This window comes from Clytia hemisphaerica, unplaced genomic scaffold, assembly GCF_902728285.1.
Source record: "Clytia hemisphaerica strain Z4C2 unplaced genomic scaffold, Clytia hemisphaerica genome assembly, whole genome shotgun sequence".
Taxonomy (NCBI): Eukaryota; Metazoa; Cnidaria; class Hydrozoa; order Leptothecata; family Clytiidae; genus Clytia; species Clytia hemisphaerica.
This window is the reverse complement of record NW_027103432.1, coordinates 535,989-553,506: the sequence shown is the minus strand read 5'-3', so window position 1 is coordinate 553,506 and position 17,518 is coordinate 535,989. Positions and strand designations below refer to the sequence as shown.

The 17,518-nt window shown below is 36.0% G+C and overlaps 1 protein-coding gene across 1 annotated transcript in view; it reads left to right on the top strand.

Annotated features, from left to right (window-relative positions):
- Positions 1-17,518, top strand: part of LOC136798104 (fibrocystin-L-like) — a 53,602-nt gene that overhangs the window by 10,978 nt on the left and 25,106 nt on the right. Inside the window, exons 5-21 of the mRNA XM_067054691.1 lie at positions 1,516-1,627; positions 2,055-2,112; positions 2,549-2,642; positions 3,059-3,112; positions 3,471-3,544; positions 4,162-4,272; positions 5,072-5,281; positions 6,141-6,439; positions 6,937-7,066; positions 8,751-8,878; positions 9,348-9,507; positions 9,842-10,047; positions 10,366-10,666; positions 10,992-11,134; positions 11,613-11,745; positions 11,993-12,085; positions 12,558-12,745. Of these exons, the coding sequence (XP_066910792.1) occupies positions 1,516-1,627; positions 2,055-2,112; positions 2,549-2,642; positions 3,059-3,112; positions 3,471-3,544; positions 4,162-4,272; positions 5,072-5,281; positions 6,141-6,439; positions 6,937-7,066; positions 8,751-8,878; positions 9,348-9,507; positions 9,842-10,047; positions 10,366-10,666; positions 10,992-11,134; positions 11,613-11,745; positions 11,993-12,085; positions 12,558-12,745 (2,494 nt within the window). The remainder of the gene's footprint in view (positions 1-1,515; positions 1,628-2,054; positions 2,113-2,548; positions 2,643-3,058; positions 3,113-3,470; positions 3,545-4,161; positions 4,273-5,071; positions 5,282-6,140; positions 6,440-6,936; positions 7,067-8,750; positions 8,879-9,347; positions 9,508-9,841; positions 10,048-10,365; positions 10,667-10,991; positions 11,135-11,612; positions 11,746-11,992; positions 12,086-12,557; positions 12,746-17,518) is intronic.

Below are 17,518 nucleotides of genomic sequence, written 5' to 3'. Positions count from 1 at the left end.
TTCGTCATCTTTTGTGACTTCATCATTATATGAACCCTATAACCAACATTTTCTTTTCTTTCAAAACTTTTATGCAATGTCTATCAATCACTACCTGAAACTTCACGCATCCCCTCTGACATATTTTGATATATGGGCTGCATATCGTCTATAAAATTCCCGTCTGAGAGTTATTCCCCGTCTTTGTGTTTATGAGTTTTAGAAACTTGATTAGCTTGATTAGTAAGCTTTAAATATGTTTTATATTTTTGATTAAAAATTTGAATGGCTAGAGGTAAATACAATAATTGGATTTCTGAAGCTTTTTAAGAAAATCGATACAGGTTGCCCCAAAACTGGAGTAACTCTCGGACGGGAATTTATGCACGATACGCATCCCCTATATCAAAATAAATTCTGGGGATTCGCGCAGCGTGTCGCTACCTGGAATAGTTTTATAGATAAAGAAAGTTTGAATACCCTGCCTATTGAACACAACCTGCTAAGACTTTACTTATCGACTCCCTCATCATCACTTCGCTTGTTGTTTTTGCTCTTCTTTGCTTGTTTCGTTTTTCTTTTTTCATTTTCCTTATACGAAACTCAAAAATTATATTTGACGTCAGTTTTGATAGTTTTTGATGTCATCTTGTATCAGTTATTGCTCCAACTGACGTCAATTCCAAACTAGAAGCATTCCCTAATTTGCGAGATTTTTGCTTTTCGCAAGATCTGCAACCTGAAAGATATCTAGATATAATTTTTGGACCTACCCCTGTTCGTTCGTTCGTTCGTTCGTTCGTTCGTTCGTTCGTTCGTTCGTTCGTTCGTTCGTTCGTTCGTTCGTTCGTTCGTTCGTTCGTTTCGTTCGTTCGTTCGTTCGTTCGTTCGTTCGTTCGTTTTCGTTCGTTCGTTCGTTCGTTCGTTCGTTCGTTTCGTTCGTTCGTTCGTTCGTTCGTTCGTTCGTTCGTTCGTTCGTTCGTTCGTTCGTTCGTTCGTTCGTTCGTTCGATGATTTTTTGCATAATGATGCAAAACAACAGTTCCCAAAAAGTGACGAAGCCCGATTTTCGAAAAACAAATCTTTTGGCCAAAATTGGGCCAAAAAGTGCCTAAAAATAGGTTTTTTGGAGGTCATTAGTTTTTTCTGATTTTTTGCATAGATAGAGGGCAAGCGTCTTTAAAAAGTGGCTGAAGCTGTTTTTTCTGGAAATTTCTTTTAGCCGTAAAAATCGGATTTTCTTACTTGGGGAAATTCCGTTTTATCATTTTTAGGGAAAATTAGCATTTCTCAGAAAGAGTAGAATAGAATTAGGTACCTGACTTTTTTAGTTGCACCAGACTCTAGAATTTTAGAAATTTTCTATTTTCTTTCTGAAATTTTGAGTCTGGATACCCAGGCTAGCAAAGCTTTCGAAATTTTTTTGAAAATGTAATTAACCAAACAAACCGCGTCGTAGAAATTTTTCCAGGTTTACAGAACAAATAGACATTAGAGATAGAAGCTTCTAAACTAGTTCCTTTCTATAATTTTCAGGAGGCCACCAACTAAGGAGAACCAAGAGTACCATGTTAAAGTGAAAGTAAACGGTGTCTGGTTGAACAATGATGAACCAAAAACTTTCTGTGGTGGCACTTGCAACTTTCACGTATATATTTCGTTCATTTCTCTCTCCAAGCCACTAAATCACGATTCAAACAAATAAACAACACCAAAACTTTGATTTTATTAAACAAAGCTTTTCGAGTCTTTACTTACTCATCATCAGGTTAAAATGAAATTTCTACGTTGAATTTTTAGTTCACTCTTTAAAGGACATCATCTGACGTATATCCTAACATTTGCTTACAAAGCATCTTTAAAGAAAAGAAAGAAGAGCTTTTCTCGCCTTTCGGCGCCACGTGAACACAAAAACAAATTCTTTTGTTGTTTTTTTCTGTTAAGTCAGCATAGAGACGCCCTGCCTTCTAATTAAAAAAGAATATCTTCAACAAACATTTTTAACCTATCTTTAAGTTCAAGAGTTTTCCCTATATTACCTATTTTGTCACCCTCCCTAATTTTCTTTGTTATAGTATCAAATAAAATCGACACCAATCCTCGACAACATCTTTCCCGCAGCTTCGTTGCCAGGTTACTATTAATCATTAAATTTCTTATCATTGTTATGGCATTTACAATGTTTGTATTGACCTTGACTGCCTCATATTTTCCTTCGTTCTGAGCGTAAAATCTTCGAGATCTTAAAAATTACAGTATTATTTAAAGTTTTTTCCGTCTCAGTCGGTGTTCAGTCTCAACGAAGTATAGAAAGAGAAAATCCCGTCTCAAAACTCTGCATAATTCACCGAAATTTCAAGAGTAAATGCTAATTTGCTGTGTAAAATCCATTTTCCGTCTCAGACGAAAATCTTGCTTTTGCCAACATTCGGAATAATGAAAACTAAGGCAGTTGTTATTCGTGAGATAATTTTGATAGTGCCGATTACTTGAACCACCACCTGCGTGTGTTTTAATAAATAATTGCATTTAACATTTCGTTTATTTCAACAAAAATTGTATCTTTTAGGGGAAGTTATTCGGCTTGAAGGTACCCCATTTGCATGGCAAATATCTCGATTGGATCCCGATGGTTTTGATCCGGACGACCCGGAAATTCAGAAGTATGGAATTCTCTTAATGTAGATTTTTTGCGTTGTTGAAATTTTCATAAAGAAAGGGCCTAGAAAATGCTGATTTTGGACTCCTTTTTTTAAGTCCATAAGTGAATAAAGTAAGTTTTTAAGAACAAAAGAATATTTAAGCATGAAAATCATGAAAAGTAAGAGCAGCTGACCGGCAGTCGAAATTTACTCGTTCCATACGTATATTGTTTAAACGATAGCGAGTCGCAGTAGACAAAAATTTCTCAAATTCTCTATACCTATCATTCAGGAATTAACCAGCAGAAAAGATATTAAGTAATTTAGAAGAATCTGTCATTATGCTATTACGTGTGAAACATTCCATTTTGGACTAGCGTTTCTATGTACAAAATCTGATTTTGTCATTAAAAAGTACCTTTTTACTTGGTCTCTAGAATGTATATTGGAACTGGCATTTGCAATCCATTTGATTCAGAGGATAAAAAATTGTAAGTAAACACGTTTTTCTTACGTTGGGTTGTACTACCGTTGTTCTCAAAGCCAGACAGGAAATTAAATAGTTTTCTTAACCACCCTTAAAATCTCCTTGATTTCAGACCCCTTTTTTGGCACACCTTTTGAAATTGGGCTTTCACACGCCCTTTAAGTACAAAAAGTACTGTAATGACTTTAAGTGACTTCAATCGGATATTTGTAAGGAGTTTCTTTGCAATTAGACTTTGCAAAAACACGAGGTTTAAATCTAGTGGAAGCATGCGCATCTTTTAGTTTTCGTGTGGCATTAAGGTGACACGAAATCATAACATTGTTGTGGATTTTACGTATTCAAAATTTTTTTTTTTACAGACTCGGAACTTATCGAAAGGAAGATAACCCGTCTGAAGGATGGATCAAATGTCAAACCACTGTCAAAACACCAGGTATAAATGAGCTTAAATTTCTGAAAGCCTGAAAATCGTTTAAAAATGAAATTATATCGATCTTATCATAAGGAGTCGATGTCTGTAAACCATACTTTTCCTATTGCTGAAATTTCCGGAGGCTATTGCGAAAGGTCCAAATTAGGTAATCAGGAATATCAATTTTTCTCTTCGGGTACTTTCAAGCTGGCAAAGAGCGTTGTTCCAATCTAACGTTCGTTGAGTTGGTTTGTTTGACGTTTTGAGCCAGCCAGGTATCATGTTTAAATAGAAATGGAGTATTGATGAAAAGATGGATCAAACTCGTTTCTCTCTCCGGGCCTGGATGAACGTCTCTCACTATGTACCACCATACTTTTTTATAAGCATACAAAAATATAAAAACGAGCTCGGAGATGCTTACGTCGAGGGCTTGACAAGGCTGAAAAAAGCTTTTAAGGATGCTTGTACCCAAGCAAAATTTTAGGGAAATTCCGAAAATCCGTTAAATCCAAGCCAAAAACAGGCAAAATCAGTAGGCCCAAGGTAATGCTTATCATATGCCTATCACAAAATTTTTGCAATATCCGAGCCTAGATAATGCTTTAATGCAATGTTTTTCGATGTTATTTATTCAGGTTTTTGGCGAGCATCTTTTATCGCTTCCAACGTGGGCCGAAGTGCTGGTAGCAAACGTTTGGAGAAGATCGACAATGAAGGCCATATTTACCATTACCAGACCTATGCCAGTAAGTTGACTTCACTCTGATTGAAATTTTTATTCATCTCGAAAAAGTATAGAGGTTTTTTATGTTTTGTTAAGTTACGTTACTCCCGCCATTATGGAAACAAACGTTCGATATGCGTAAAAGATGGTCTCTAAAGATTCGAACGTTTACTTGCATAATGGCTGAAGTTACGTAACTTAACAAAACATGAAACAAAACATTTTTACTGGAATGAACTCCGGTATTGCACATCCTTTTTTTCTTCTTGGGGTTTGAGAATCCTCGACCCCGTGTATACCAGTATTTCTTTACTGATGGACGTAAGAAAAATATCATTTGGCGCCCATCATGCATCATTAAGCATTAGTACAAAATTTATGATACGCTGGAACACGGGATTTTTTTGAATCGGTGATCTAAGTCAATCAGTTTTAATAAGTGTGCACGTGAAAGCCATACCAGCGAAATTACAATTTTTTAGAATGTTTTCACTTAGAATTAGAATGTTTTCACTTAGAATTAGAATGCTTTCACTTGGTGAAAGTGGTACACACTTAGAAGCGAATGGACTTTAGATCACTCATTGATTTGAAAGAATCTCTTGTTCCAGTTTAATATTATTTTGTTTCTAATGCTTGTTAATGCTAACGAATGCTTGTAAATCATCCTTGGAAAATCTCTACTCGAAAATCTCGAAAACACGGCTGCACTTGTCCTGTCGAGCGATTATAAACATTTTCAAAAACTCGCAGCTCAAACTCTCCATATTTCGAACGCTAACAAAGTTTCAATATTGTGAGTTGTAAATTTGATCTTTTAGATGTTGAAAGCATTTCACCTGACTGCGGAAGCATCATGGGTGGTACCCAGCTCACCATCACTGGTAAAGGTTTTGGAAGTGCTGACGTCAGCAAAGTGAAAGTAAAAGTTGCAGGAGTGGAATGTCTAATTGATGAGGTCACTGATACGGTTATCAAATGTACAACTGGTGAAATTAATCCCCTTAATCTTGAAAGGGATAGTTTTCCAGGTAAGAAGATGGATATCTTATATTAAACACTAGATAGAGCTACTCTGTATTTTCCAGGCAACGTCAGCTAAAGCAAAATAATGCGCCATCTTTTCTGAAAGTAGGTCACAGTTCGGTACCGGCAATTCGTTGCCAAGCAAAAAAAAAACCTGAATGGCGCGTTGCGACGAGGCGAAAGATTGATCAAATTGCCGGCACCGAACTAGGTCTACTTAATCAAAAATGATGGATTATTTTTCTTCAGCTAGGGACGGTGTAGCTCTATCTAGTGTTTTATATAAGATATCTGTGGATCGAATGGAAGCATGACGATTGTATGTGAAGATAGATCAGTGTTTTATACAACGCGTACAAGGTTCTATCCTCTCTGCGAGGTACAAAAGGAGGCTTTTTCGTCTTCTAATTAATCAACAAAATTCTGCAAGATTTGAATGATCTTGCCATTTCTGTCCGAGATAAAAATGTTTGATTTGACTACTGTTTTAGAAAAGCTTATTGACCGTATTGAGATATATTTTTTATCTCGTTGGGAAATAACTGAAAACTTTCCAATTTTCCAAATTTAGCCAAATTTCGATGTACGATCTTCCCTGAAAAGGAAAAAATGGCCGAGGTGTTTTATTGTGGGGACTAAATAGCATATTTCATGGCCCATCCTTCTTATTGGCCGAAATGTATTTAAATTTTTGCCGGACATTTATATTGGTCGATTTCCATGACTCTGTTATTAATTGTTCGCTAAAGGAGCAAGAGGCTATCATGAAAAGCAAGACTACCTTCCCACGATTGAATTATCTAATTTAATGGATTTTAGAGTTTATACTTTTTATCTTTTATCTTCAACACCAATCTCTTTTAGGACCAAGAGGCTTCCAACAAGAACTATGGACAAATTGTAATGTGCGACACGTTGACGAGAACTTTGATGAACGTTTCAAACCAGGTGCTTCCAATTACGTCTCCTCAGTCCGAACGGACAAACAAGAGTTATCTTCCATCTACAACAATTATGATGGGCGTTTTGATTCACTTTGCGCCAAATTCAACGGATATTTCCGCCCACCTTACACTGGTTATTTCAAACTTTTGATCAATGCTGATGATACTGGTGACTTCTATTTCTCAGATTGTGAAAGTAACTGCACTGATTCCGACTTGGTGAGTAGAACAGTAGCGTAGCCTTACTAATATAACATTAAAATCATAAAATGCATAGTGTTTCTCAGTAGTGTAGACATGAGGGGCGCAAAATTTGTGTAGAAAAGCAGATTTGCTAGTCTACACAAAAGACAGCTCTAGGCTTATTCAGACCTTACTTAAAAGGAGTTTTACGCTTGAAACGAAGGAAGATATGACGTAGCCTACAGATATGTATGACACTGTAATTATCTTTTTACAATATCAATAGAGTGTTATAAAAATCTGCTCTCCTTATACAATTTTGTGCTCGTCCTGTCTACCTCACTGTAGAGTGGAGTCTCTTTAATTCGAACCTCTATAACTCGAAAGTCTCCATAACTGGAACAAGTTTTATGGTGGTCCCTTCAGTACAATGCTTTATGATAGATAAGAACAAGGTTAAAATTATAAGAATACACTTTATGGTTTGTGCTGGTTGTCTCAAAATATTATAATACTTTCTTTATGTTTTTCAGCGAAGGGTAGCGTACACTACAAGTTATACGCACAATTTTTGGACACACGTTGAGAAGCAACAGTCTGAATATATCTACCTTGACCGTGAAAAGTCCTACCGCTACGTAGCAAATTTCGCCGACAACATAGGTAAGTCGTCTTATAGTAGGGGGCAAACCCTCAGGGCTCGTGACTTCTTTTATGTGACGCAAACAAACCTAGTCCATCTCAAAGAATTCGGAAAATGAAGATTGAAAATGAAGAAGAAGAAAATCAACTTCAATTATCATTTTCACACGAGTGATTCTTTGATCTTAGAACATCATTAATGTTAAAAAATTATAGATATAGTCCAAAATTTATCAATGGCGGACTTTATTATAAAAAACAACAAAAAAGAGCCCTTTTTTAAGTCAACCAGGGCAAAATTTTAAACTGTATTTTTTGATTTTCTGAATGTTTTTTCGCATATATAACCTTTTCTAAGATTGAAGAGTTTCTGATACAAAAATGAAGATCTTAGCAGTAGATTTTTTTCTTCTTCATTTTTGGACCTACCACGGAGGTCCTTTAAATAGCGCTCCGCAACGCATACGTCATAATTATTACTTTTCAGTTTTTTTGACATCTGTACGAGTTGCAATCCCACAATTCAACGCGGCTCTATTAAAGATACGTGGAAGCTGTTATATATCTTTTGTCAAATGATGCAATTAACGTGCAAAAGGGATTAGCGCAAAGGTTGATGAAATTGGAACTCGTACAAACACATCGAGAGTAATGATTATGTCAAAAATAAAATCTAATTTTAGATTCAGCGCGGTGCGCTATTAACTGATGTTCGTCCGTCCGTTTGTTCGTCTGTTACCAGCTTTTCTCGGGATTGGCTCATTAATTTCTTTTATTTTTTGCACAGTGATGCAAAATAGTAACGGAGCAAATTGGGCAAATTAGGGCCAAAAAATGCCTAAAATGGGGTTTTTTGAACTTTGTGTGAAATCGCTTCATTAGTTTTTTCTGATTTTATGCATAAAGATAGAGGGCAAGGTTCTACAAGCAGTTTTTTTCGGAAAAATTTTTTTGGCCGTAAAAATCAAATTTTCTTATTTGGGGAAATTCCCTTATGCCATTTTTAGGGAAAAAAAGCATTTCTCGCGATTTGCTTTATATTTTTTTCTAATTTTTTGCACAGTAATGTAAAATGGTAATTTTTATAATCTGATGGAGTCCGATTTTCATAAAATAAATTTGGGCCGAATTTGGGTACTCAGGGTAATCTATTCAAGCTGCTCACTACATTTTTTTACTCTCTTGCTATTTTTCCTTTTTTTCTGATTTTCATCATCAGGTAGATCCATCTTGAATGTTCATCTTCGTTTTTCCAATTTTTTAATTTTTGAATATATTCCACTCCGGATTATCTTTTTAACGAGCACAAAACTGCTAACTAATTCAAATTCTATCGAAAGTTATTGAGGTTTGAGAAAACACTGCCAGCTAATTTGAAATAGACTTTAGTTCCATCTATTCTGAATCGCAGACCTCTACGAAATTGCAGAAAATATGAGGAACATGAATCCGTTGGAGAATTCCAGAGAAGCCAATTATTCATACAATTTTCTCCAACTCATCGCCTACCTCTCTTTAAAACAGATTTATAAGGATGCATTTAATATTATGTAATTCCTAAAGAGCAAGTAAAACTCAATAGGAAAAGTGCACTGTCTCAAACTGTCCTATTTTAAACGTAAACGATCATCGCTTGAAAGGGTCGGCGCGTTGAAAGTGAGTAATGTCTGAATTATATCCTCGAAGGCATCAATTTTCATTTCAGGCCAGTACATGTTTCAATTGGGACTTTTCGGTGGCAAAACATCTCACACAGAAACCGAATTGCCGGAAATTGCTCGTGATGAACAACAAGAAATCAAAGTCGTTTCCAATGCCCAACCCTCTGAACAGGTACAGTCCGCTTCTCTATAACTCGAACTAACCGCAGAATTCGTACTTTTTTTTCAAAATATGGAGAGTTTGAGTTTGAGTAAAGAGTCTTTGAAAATGTTTATAATCGCTCGAGGGATAAGTGCAGCCGTGTTTTTAGATTTTCGAGTATAGATGTTCCAACTATGTAGCGATGCAGATTTTAATTTACAAGCATTCATCACATAAGGATTTTGATTTCTTGGTGAGGTATCTGTCCAAGTCAAACCAATCTCGTCTGTTTGAGCATCAATCATACCTCTCTGATCAAGTACCATTTTTCGTACTAAGTTCGAAGTCTTTGGTAAGACCTGGCTGATGATTGTAGCCGAATGCTTTATCTTTAAATCAAGGTTCGCTTCTAAAACGATACTATTTAAACGCAACTTAAATACAAAAGTAATTTATTAAAAATTAGATGGGGAAATTGAATAAATTTTCCGATTGACAGATTTTAGACCTTTCCAACTTCAATGGTGGATCATTTAAATTGAAAATGGGAAGTCGAACCTCCACCAACTCATTGCGAGCATCAAGTACCACCAAGAAAGAAGAACTTCAAGCAATGATAGATGACGTCACTGGCATCAAGTGCACTTACTCTATAAATGGTAAGCAGTGTTAAAAGTTCAGTCTCAACGAAGTATATAAAGAGGCATTTCCGTTTCCAAATTCTGCATAATTCAGCAACATTTTCAAGAATATTTGCTAATATGCTGTGAAAATCAAATTTCAATCTCATGCGAAATACCTTGCTTTGATTATTGGCAGCAGCTGATAGTTCACCCATGTTTAAAAAAATATTTCACTGTCCCTTTAGAGCATGGATGGACAGATCCATCTCTCATATACCTGTTAAAAACAATATTATTTGGAATTTCGTCCAAATTTTCAAGAGAAAATAAGGGACAAATTTTTGACTTTCTTCATTTTAATCTTTTTCAGTGGATGGAGGCTATTTCTTCCAAGATTTCGAAGCACCTGACCCTAGAAATGAAATTGGTACACGTACATCCGAAAGACCATCAACGTGCGGACGAAAATCGTTGAGATTTTATAAGAACAGTTGGCATAACCTCTTCCATCTTGGTCGATCATACCTTCGAAATGGAACGGTCCTCGGACCCTATCGTCTACAAGATCACCATTATGTAAGTTTTTTATAAGTCAAAATATTCGAAATTATAATTGCACCCCAACCTCGTTCCCTGTGTATTATCAGCTTTTTTATTGCTTACTGATAGCCTTGGATAATTCTCTGACCTCTAGCAGTAACGTGAATAAAGCCTGGAATAGATTTTAGGGATAGATTTTAGTTTCAATCCGGTGTCTGTAAAAACTACGCGCGGGCGTTTTGGATGGAAAATAAGTGAATTTTGAATGAAATAGCCTGCTGTTTTGACCGGCATGTTTGAATACGGCGACAACAATGGTATGAATGAATAACACTCCAATTTCTATCTTTTCAGTTTTGTTTCTCGCACCGCGGAGACGCGAAAGTGTCGTATGTTCAACTACAAGTCGATTACGGGAATACAGAGAATGCCGACCGTAGACATGATAACGTACGTATCTCCGACTCAAGCGTCCACAACGAACACAAATGTTTCAATATCTATGACGCAGTTACAACTAGTTGGCTTGTAACGAGTAATAGAAAACTCGATGTCACTAAGGATATTCTGATCCGCCATCTTTATACTCGGACGTCATCTTACTCGACGAGAAGTTACTATGACAACGTCTGGATTGGAAATGAAGAGTTGAGAAGTACGTTTTTTCATTCGTTTGATTTTACGTGTAAAAGTATTGTGCGTTTTCGTAAATAGCTGTAAGTGAATTTCAGTGAAAACTCGAATCCATTGTCAAATTCGAAATCCCGACGTAAATTCTATTCATAAACGGGAACACTTCTGGCAAGAACTTATTTTGATGAGAGTAAGTTGTTTAATCGAGATTATGTAAGAAACTCTATGGATTTTGTAAAATAATCTCAAGTCAATCACCTCCTTTTCTACTGGTTTCCAAGTAATCAAGAATTCCTAAATAATCAAGGATTCGAATTTATTATTCATTTTATAATGTTGATTTTCAGTTACAAGGACAACCGAACCAGATTTTGATTGGTCGAAAACAGTTACAGTTTCAGACGACCTTGCAATTTCATTACACGCGCAAGACTGTATGGTCAATATCCCAAGGCTTGAGATCCATAACTGGGCTAAATCTACTGTTGGTGTAAGTTGTAGTATTTTCTCAGATACTTTTAGTAGGGGGTCATTCTTTAGGACCCATGACAACGATTTCCGGAGTGGAATTTTTTTGGCTTCATTCCAAAGAAGAATGTATTTAAAAACCTTTTTGAGAGGGGGTAATCAAAAAGGCCCTATGATGTATGACGCCTTTCTTCTCGAGTTTCGTTGAGAAATCCACCATATCCGCTTCAAAGTCCTCTTAATATTGTTTTTTAAGAGCTTTCCAATAGTATAAGTGGCTTTAGGTTTTGGCAACTTTGAATTTGCGTCAAATTTCGGGTTTTTGCTTGTGACCTCAATCTTTTGCCCATAAAAGAATCTGGGGAGACTTATTTCGAATGAGCCAAAAAAAGTTCCACTCCGGAAATTGTCACGGGTCCTAAAGAATGACAGTTGTTGGTTACTCAGCCGAACTCATCAAAGCTTAGGAATTATACTTCCAAATGTTCTCTCTTTTTCAGGCTAACATTGACCAGTTTACATCTAATGGACATTCAATCATTGTCAACCAAACAAAAGAATTACCAGGCCCGGCTACCGGTTCTTTTGATTTAAAATTCACGGACAGAAATGAAAAGGAAATCTTCATCAGAGGTCAAAACTCTATTTATTCTCTGTATTAGCATGTGATTAACAAAAATGATATTTTCCCTAAGATATTTTTAATTTTTCTTGGATATATTAGAACCTGATATCGACGAAACTCTATAATTGATTTATTCCTCTAGAGATTCTATTGTCTGTTTCTTTCATGTTTGAGACTCATACAGAACCTGCCATACTTTCTTTTCTTTATCATGTTATGAATTGTGAAAATGATCATGTTGAAAAATTTCTTTAGACATTCCTGTCAATATCACATCAGACCAATTGAGAGCTCGACTGGAAGGAGCATTAGAAGATTCTGCTGGGACCCTTGCTGTCACAAACTTAGGTATCCTTATCGAACATTTTCAAGAGTTGAATTAAAATAAACATTGATGGGGCTAGACGCGGTTTTATCGTCCTATGCCAACGACATGGAAAGATACAACTCTCTGACCATGTTCAGGCGTTACGGTTCCATACCGGAACGAAACGGAACAGTAACGTGTGAACATGGTCTCCGTCTCAGTTCTGTAAGACTATTTTTTGTCAAATCAACGAAAATTTTAAATTATATATGTTCTATTGGTATAAAAATGGATCAATTCCGCTTCCGTGGGCGCTGGGTAGATTCTTTATTAACTATTTGACCAGTAAAAAAAAATACCCGGAATTCAATTCACTGACTAAAAAACTGTTAAAGAAAATTTACCCATCAATAGTAAAGAGCTGTTGTTACCACGTATATATTTATTCCGCTGATATAAAAACAACACCTTCAGTTCTCCTGTTAACATACGTACGAAACTTTCACTTTCAAGGTGACTGTCATGGTTTGATTTGGTATGTCACTTTTAAATCGATTGGAGGTGATCTACCACAGTTCGAAGTGGTGAGCAAATCAGAAGACCTGCAGACAGATGTTGTCGTTAAAACCATGCAAGACGGAGGAATTGTACATGGTCCATTCACAGGTGATTTATTGCAACAAAAGATGGACAAACCGCAGGTATCTTGACTTGATTTCTTAAGCCTAAGCGTGTACTGTATTTCGCCACTATGTGAAAACCACTGTCAAGGGAATAAGTCTAGTTATACTGACATGGTTTCCCAAAGGTAGCAAAAAATGTGCATCGTCCGACAATCCTAATTTCGAGTGGGTCGGCATGTAAGAAGTTATATAAACCTCGAGTGTTGACGATCCCTTGAAATACAAACGTGTGAACCAAAATACGATGTTGGAATTGTCTCAAGTTTAAGTTCGCTAGCAATCTAATGACATTGACATAATGGCGCGTAAAAAGTAGGCGTTTTGTTTCTCGAGCCATTTTTTTACAATGAATGTGACAACAAGAAAGCAGCAAAAGAACATCGAAGAAGTACTTCAAGATATACCTTTATACACTACTACACAAGATTCTCCAACACAAAAAGACACTCAAGACACCTCATCACACCAAGAAAAAGACTCTCTTCAAACAAAAGACACAGATAAAGACTTTGTGACAAGTCCTGGTGGTGATGTATCTTATTCTTTTTCTCAACCTTATAATCTTCATAAATCATTCGTGGAGGAACCTATGGAGGGGGTTACACTTGAAATGATCCTTTACGAAATGAGGGTTATAAAGTATGACATTGCATCAAAGATAGAGAGTGTAAAAGAAGATATTACAATCAAGCTCCAAAATCAAAACTTGGAGATGAGAAGAGAACTGGACGAAATTAAGCAGGAACTTTCTTCGAAAAGCAAAATTATTGACGATTTGAGAACTGAACTGGATCAAGTTGGGAAAGGAAAGGTTGATTTGGACGACGTTAGCACAGTAGAGAGAGAAAACAGTGAACTTCAACAATACATAAGAAGGAATAATATCGAAATTGCGGGTATCCCTGACTCTGTGAAACAAAACGAGTTAGAATCGAAAGTGATCGAAATAGCTAAAGCCGTCAACATTGATATTCCTCCCAACGAAATCGAAGCTTGTCATCGCCTGTTCCAAAGAAAAAATCAAAAGGTCCAAAGCGCACAATAGTGAGATTTGTAAACAGAAAACTTGCAGAAAAGTTAATCAAAAAAGGCAAAGACTTCAGTAAACGTGAGGTATTTGAAAAAGCAGATTTGACAAATAAAATTTACATTAATAATAACCTTTGCAGTTACTACAGATTTCTCTGGGGAAGAGTTAAAGCGTTGTATGGTCGTAATGCTATTGAATCGTTTTGGGTGTTTAATGGTTCTATTAACTTGAGATTTAATGATGACACAGATGAAGTCTTGAAAGTAACACATTTAAATGATTTAATTGAATTCTTTCCTGATCATAAAGATCTCTTTGTTTCTAAATAATTTTTTTCATTCTGTAGCGTTTCTTATTTATATCTTAGTTTTTGAATGCTCTGTTTTTTATTATACTTTGGCTCGAGAAACATTTCTCTTTTTGCACACTGATTTTCCAGTAATGACAAACGATGATTGCTCTGTTTGCTCGAAAAAAATTACTTCTAAAACCTTTCATTTTTGTCCCAAGTGTGAAAGACGATCCCATGCAAAGTGCTTAGGCGTTGAACCAAAATACATAAAAAACATTTGGCTCTGTAAACTTTGTAGGCATGATGCTCTACCTAATCTTGAATCCGATGAAAAATTACCCATTGGTAAAGACATAAGTCACTTAAAAAATTATTTTAAACATCTAAATTCTATCTCGAATTCTTTTTCTAATTTTGATTCACAAATCGACGATCAACTTGATAATATTACTTATGATGATCACGTTAATCATTTCGACTGCAAATACTATAGTACTCAAGAATTTGCTTCTCTTCCTCTTAAAAACAAAATTTTTCTTGCTTTCATCTCAACATCTGTTCTTTAGAAAAACATCATGACAATCTTACTACTTTACTTCATAATCTCAATCATAATTTTAGCATTCTCGGTATCAGTGAAACCAGACTCAAATCTTCTATCGAAAACACTGAACTTTCTATCGACGGCTTTAAATCCTTTGATACCCCAGCCGTCTCATCAGTTGGGGGAACTGCTCTCTTTATTTCTAACTCTCTCAAAAGCAAACCTCGCACAGATCTTTCAAAGATAGTGCACTCAGCCTGTGGTAATCTTGAGTCAACTTTTGCTGAAATCGTCTTAAAAAATAGGAAAAACTATATCGTTGGTTGCATCTACAAACATCCAGACCTTGACGTTGATCTTTTTAATAAAAATTTTTTATCTCCTTTGCTGAAGAAAGCCTGCCAAGAAAACAAAAATCTTATTTTATTAGGCGATTTCAACATAGATCTTTTGACTTGTGACTCTGTAATCTCTCACTCTAAATTTCTTGATATTCTTGGTGCTTATCAGATTCTTCCAACTATTACCTTGCCAACACGGATCACTGATACCTCCAGTACTCTTATCGATAACATTCTTACTTCTCCTTTTAACTGTTCATCAACTTCTGGAAATCTAACTGTTGCTATATCTGACCATCTTCCTCAATTTCTAGTTCTTAATACTGACTGTGATTCTGACTACAAATCTGAACTTCCTTTTCGTCGAGATTGGTCCAAATTTGATGAGGCTACTTTCAAAGATGAATTCGACAGCGTTGATTGGAAAGATCTTCTTAAAACTGAAAGGGGGGATGTTGACTTATCTTTTGATTCTTTTTTGACTCGTTTTTCTTCTTTGTATGATAAGCATGTTCCTCTGAAACAGTTGACCAGACGTCAAGCTAACCTCCTTCTCAAACCCTGGATCACCAAAGGCATTCTTGTCTCGATGAACATCAGAGATAGCCTCAAAGACGACTATTTGAAAGTTCCTGATTCTTCACCCGATCTTAAGAAATTTCTTCGTGAAAGATACAAATTTTACCGAAATCGCATTGTATCTCTTATCCGTGCTAGTAAAAAACTCCATTATTCTCGCTACTTTTTTCAAAACTCAGACAATCTTCGAAAACTTTGGCAAGGCGTCAGAGAGATTATATCTTCTCCTTCTTCTTCAAACTCTATTTCTCTTAACATCAATGATTCTTTATCTTCCAACCCTGAAGAAGTATCTAAAGCTTTCAACGATTTCTTTTCAACCATTGCAGGTGAAGTTCGTTCAAAAATTCCTTTTACGCGTCATCATTTCTCAGAGTGGCTAAAGAACGAAAATCGAAATGCTAATGACTTTTTCATTGCTCCAGCTTCAAAACCAGAAGTCATCAAAACTCTCATGTCTCTCAGTGAAAATAAGGCAACTGGTCCAAACAGCATCCCGTATCGAATTATTTCTTCCAACTTGGACACGCTTTCTTCTATCTTCACTGATATTATTAATCTTTCTTTCTTTACTGGTATATTTCCAAGTCAGCTGAAAGAAGCGAAAGTCATCCCTGTCTTCAAAAACAAAGGTTCTCCATTCGATGCTGAGAACTATAGGCCAATTTCTCTTCTTTCTAACATTGACAAAATCTTCCAAAAACTCATGCATTCACGACTGATGAACTTTCTCGACCAATCAAACTCGATCTACCCATTACAGTTTGGATTTCGATCAAACCACTCGACTGAAACAGCCCTTCTCTATGCTATCAACAAAATATCAAATGCTTTGGATGAAGGTAAGTATGGATGCTCTATTTTCATCGATTTACAAAAGGCATTCGATACCGTCGACCATTCTATCCTACTATCAAAGCTAGATTTTTACGGGGTTCGTGGAAAAGCTCTTGATTGGTTTCGATCATTTCTTACTGATAGATCACAGTTTGTTTCAGTCTCTGGTAAAATTTCTACTTCTAAAAATATGAAACATGGTGTCCCTCAAGGCTCTGTTTTAGGCCCACTTCTTTTTCTCCTTTATGTGAATGATCTCCATATTGCACTTCGATATGCTTTGGTCAATTTGTTTGCTGATGACACTATGCTTTTTTTTGAGAACGAATCCTTGAAACCGATCGCTAAGCAAGCCAATATCGATCTAAAGCTTCTTATGAATTGGCTTAAAGCAAATAAAATCTCTCTCAACACTAGTAAAACTGAGCTTTTGTTGTTTCGTCCTGTCCGAAAGAAGATCGATTATGACTTGTGAAAATCAAAATCAACGGACATCGGCTTAGACCCAGCAAGGTTGTAAAGTATCTTGGTGTATACATCGATGAACATCTGAACTGGAAACACCACATTGATTTTGTCTGCAATAAATTGAAGCGAGCTAATGGAGCTCTAAGTAAACTTCGGCATTATGTCGACAAGAAAACACTAGCATCATTATATTTTTCCCTTTTCCAATGTCACGCCTCTTATGCAGCCCAGATTTGGGGGCAACGCCAAACAATCCACGCCCGTCGAGTTCTTATTCTTCAAAAACAAGCTCTCAGAATCATGTCTTTCTCTGACTTTCGTGCACATACTTTTCCTCTGTTTTTAGAATTTAAACTTCTTCAATTTTTTGACTTTGTCAAATACCTTAATATCCTCTTTCTTTTCAAACTTTTGAATCGAAAATTACCTCTTCCTCTTTTACAAACTCTTGAATACAAACGTCTTAATGATACTGACCGTCATGAAGTAATTCGTTGTAAGTCTGGACTTCTAAAAATACCCGAAGTAAAAACAGTGACTTATGGTAACTATTCAATTCTATACCAATCCATCTTGGTTTGGAATGAACTTCAAAATTTCGTTTCTCTCGATGATTTGTCTACACTAGCATTGGATCGTCTTAAAGATTTGAGCAAATTATATTTCCTCTCGTCGTACACTTGATTTGTGTTTTTTTTTT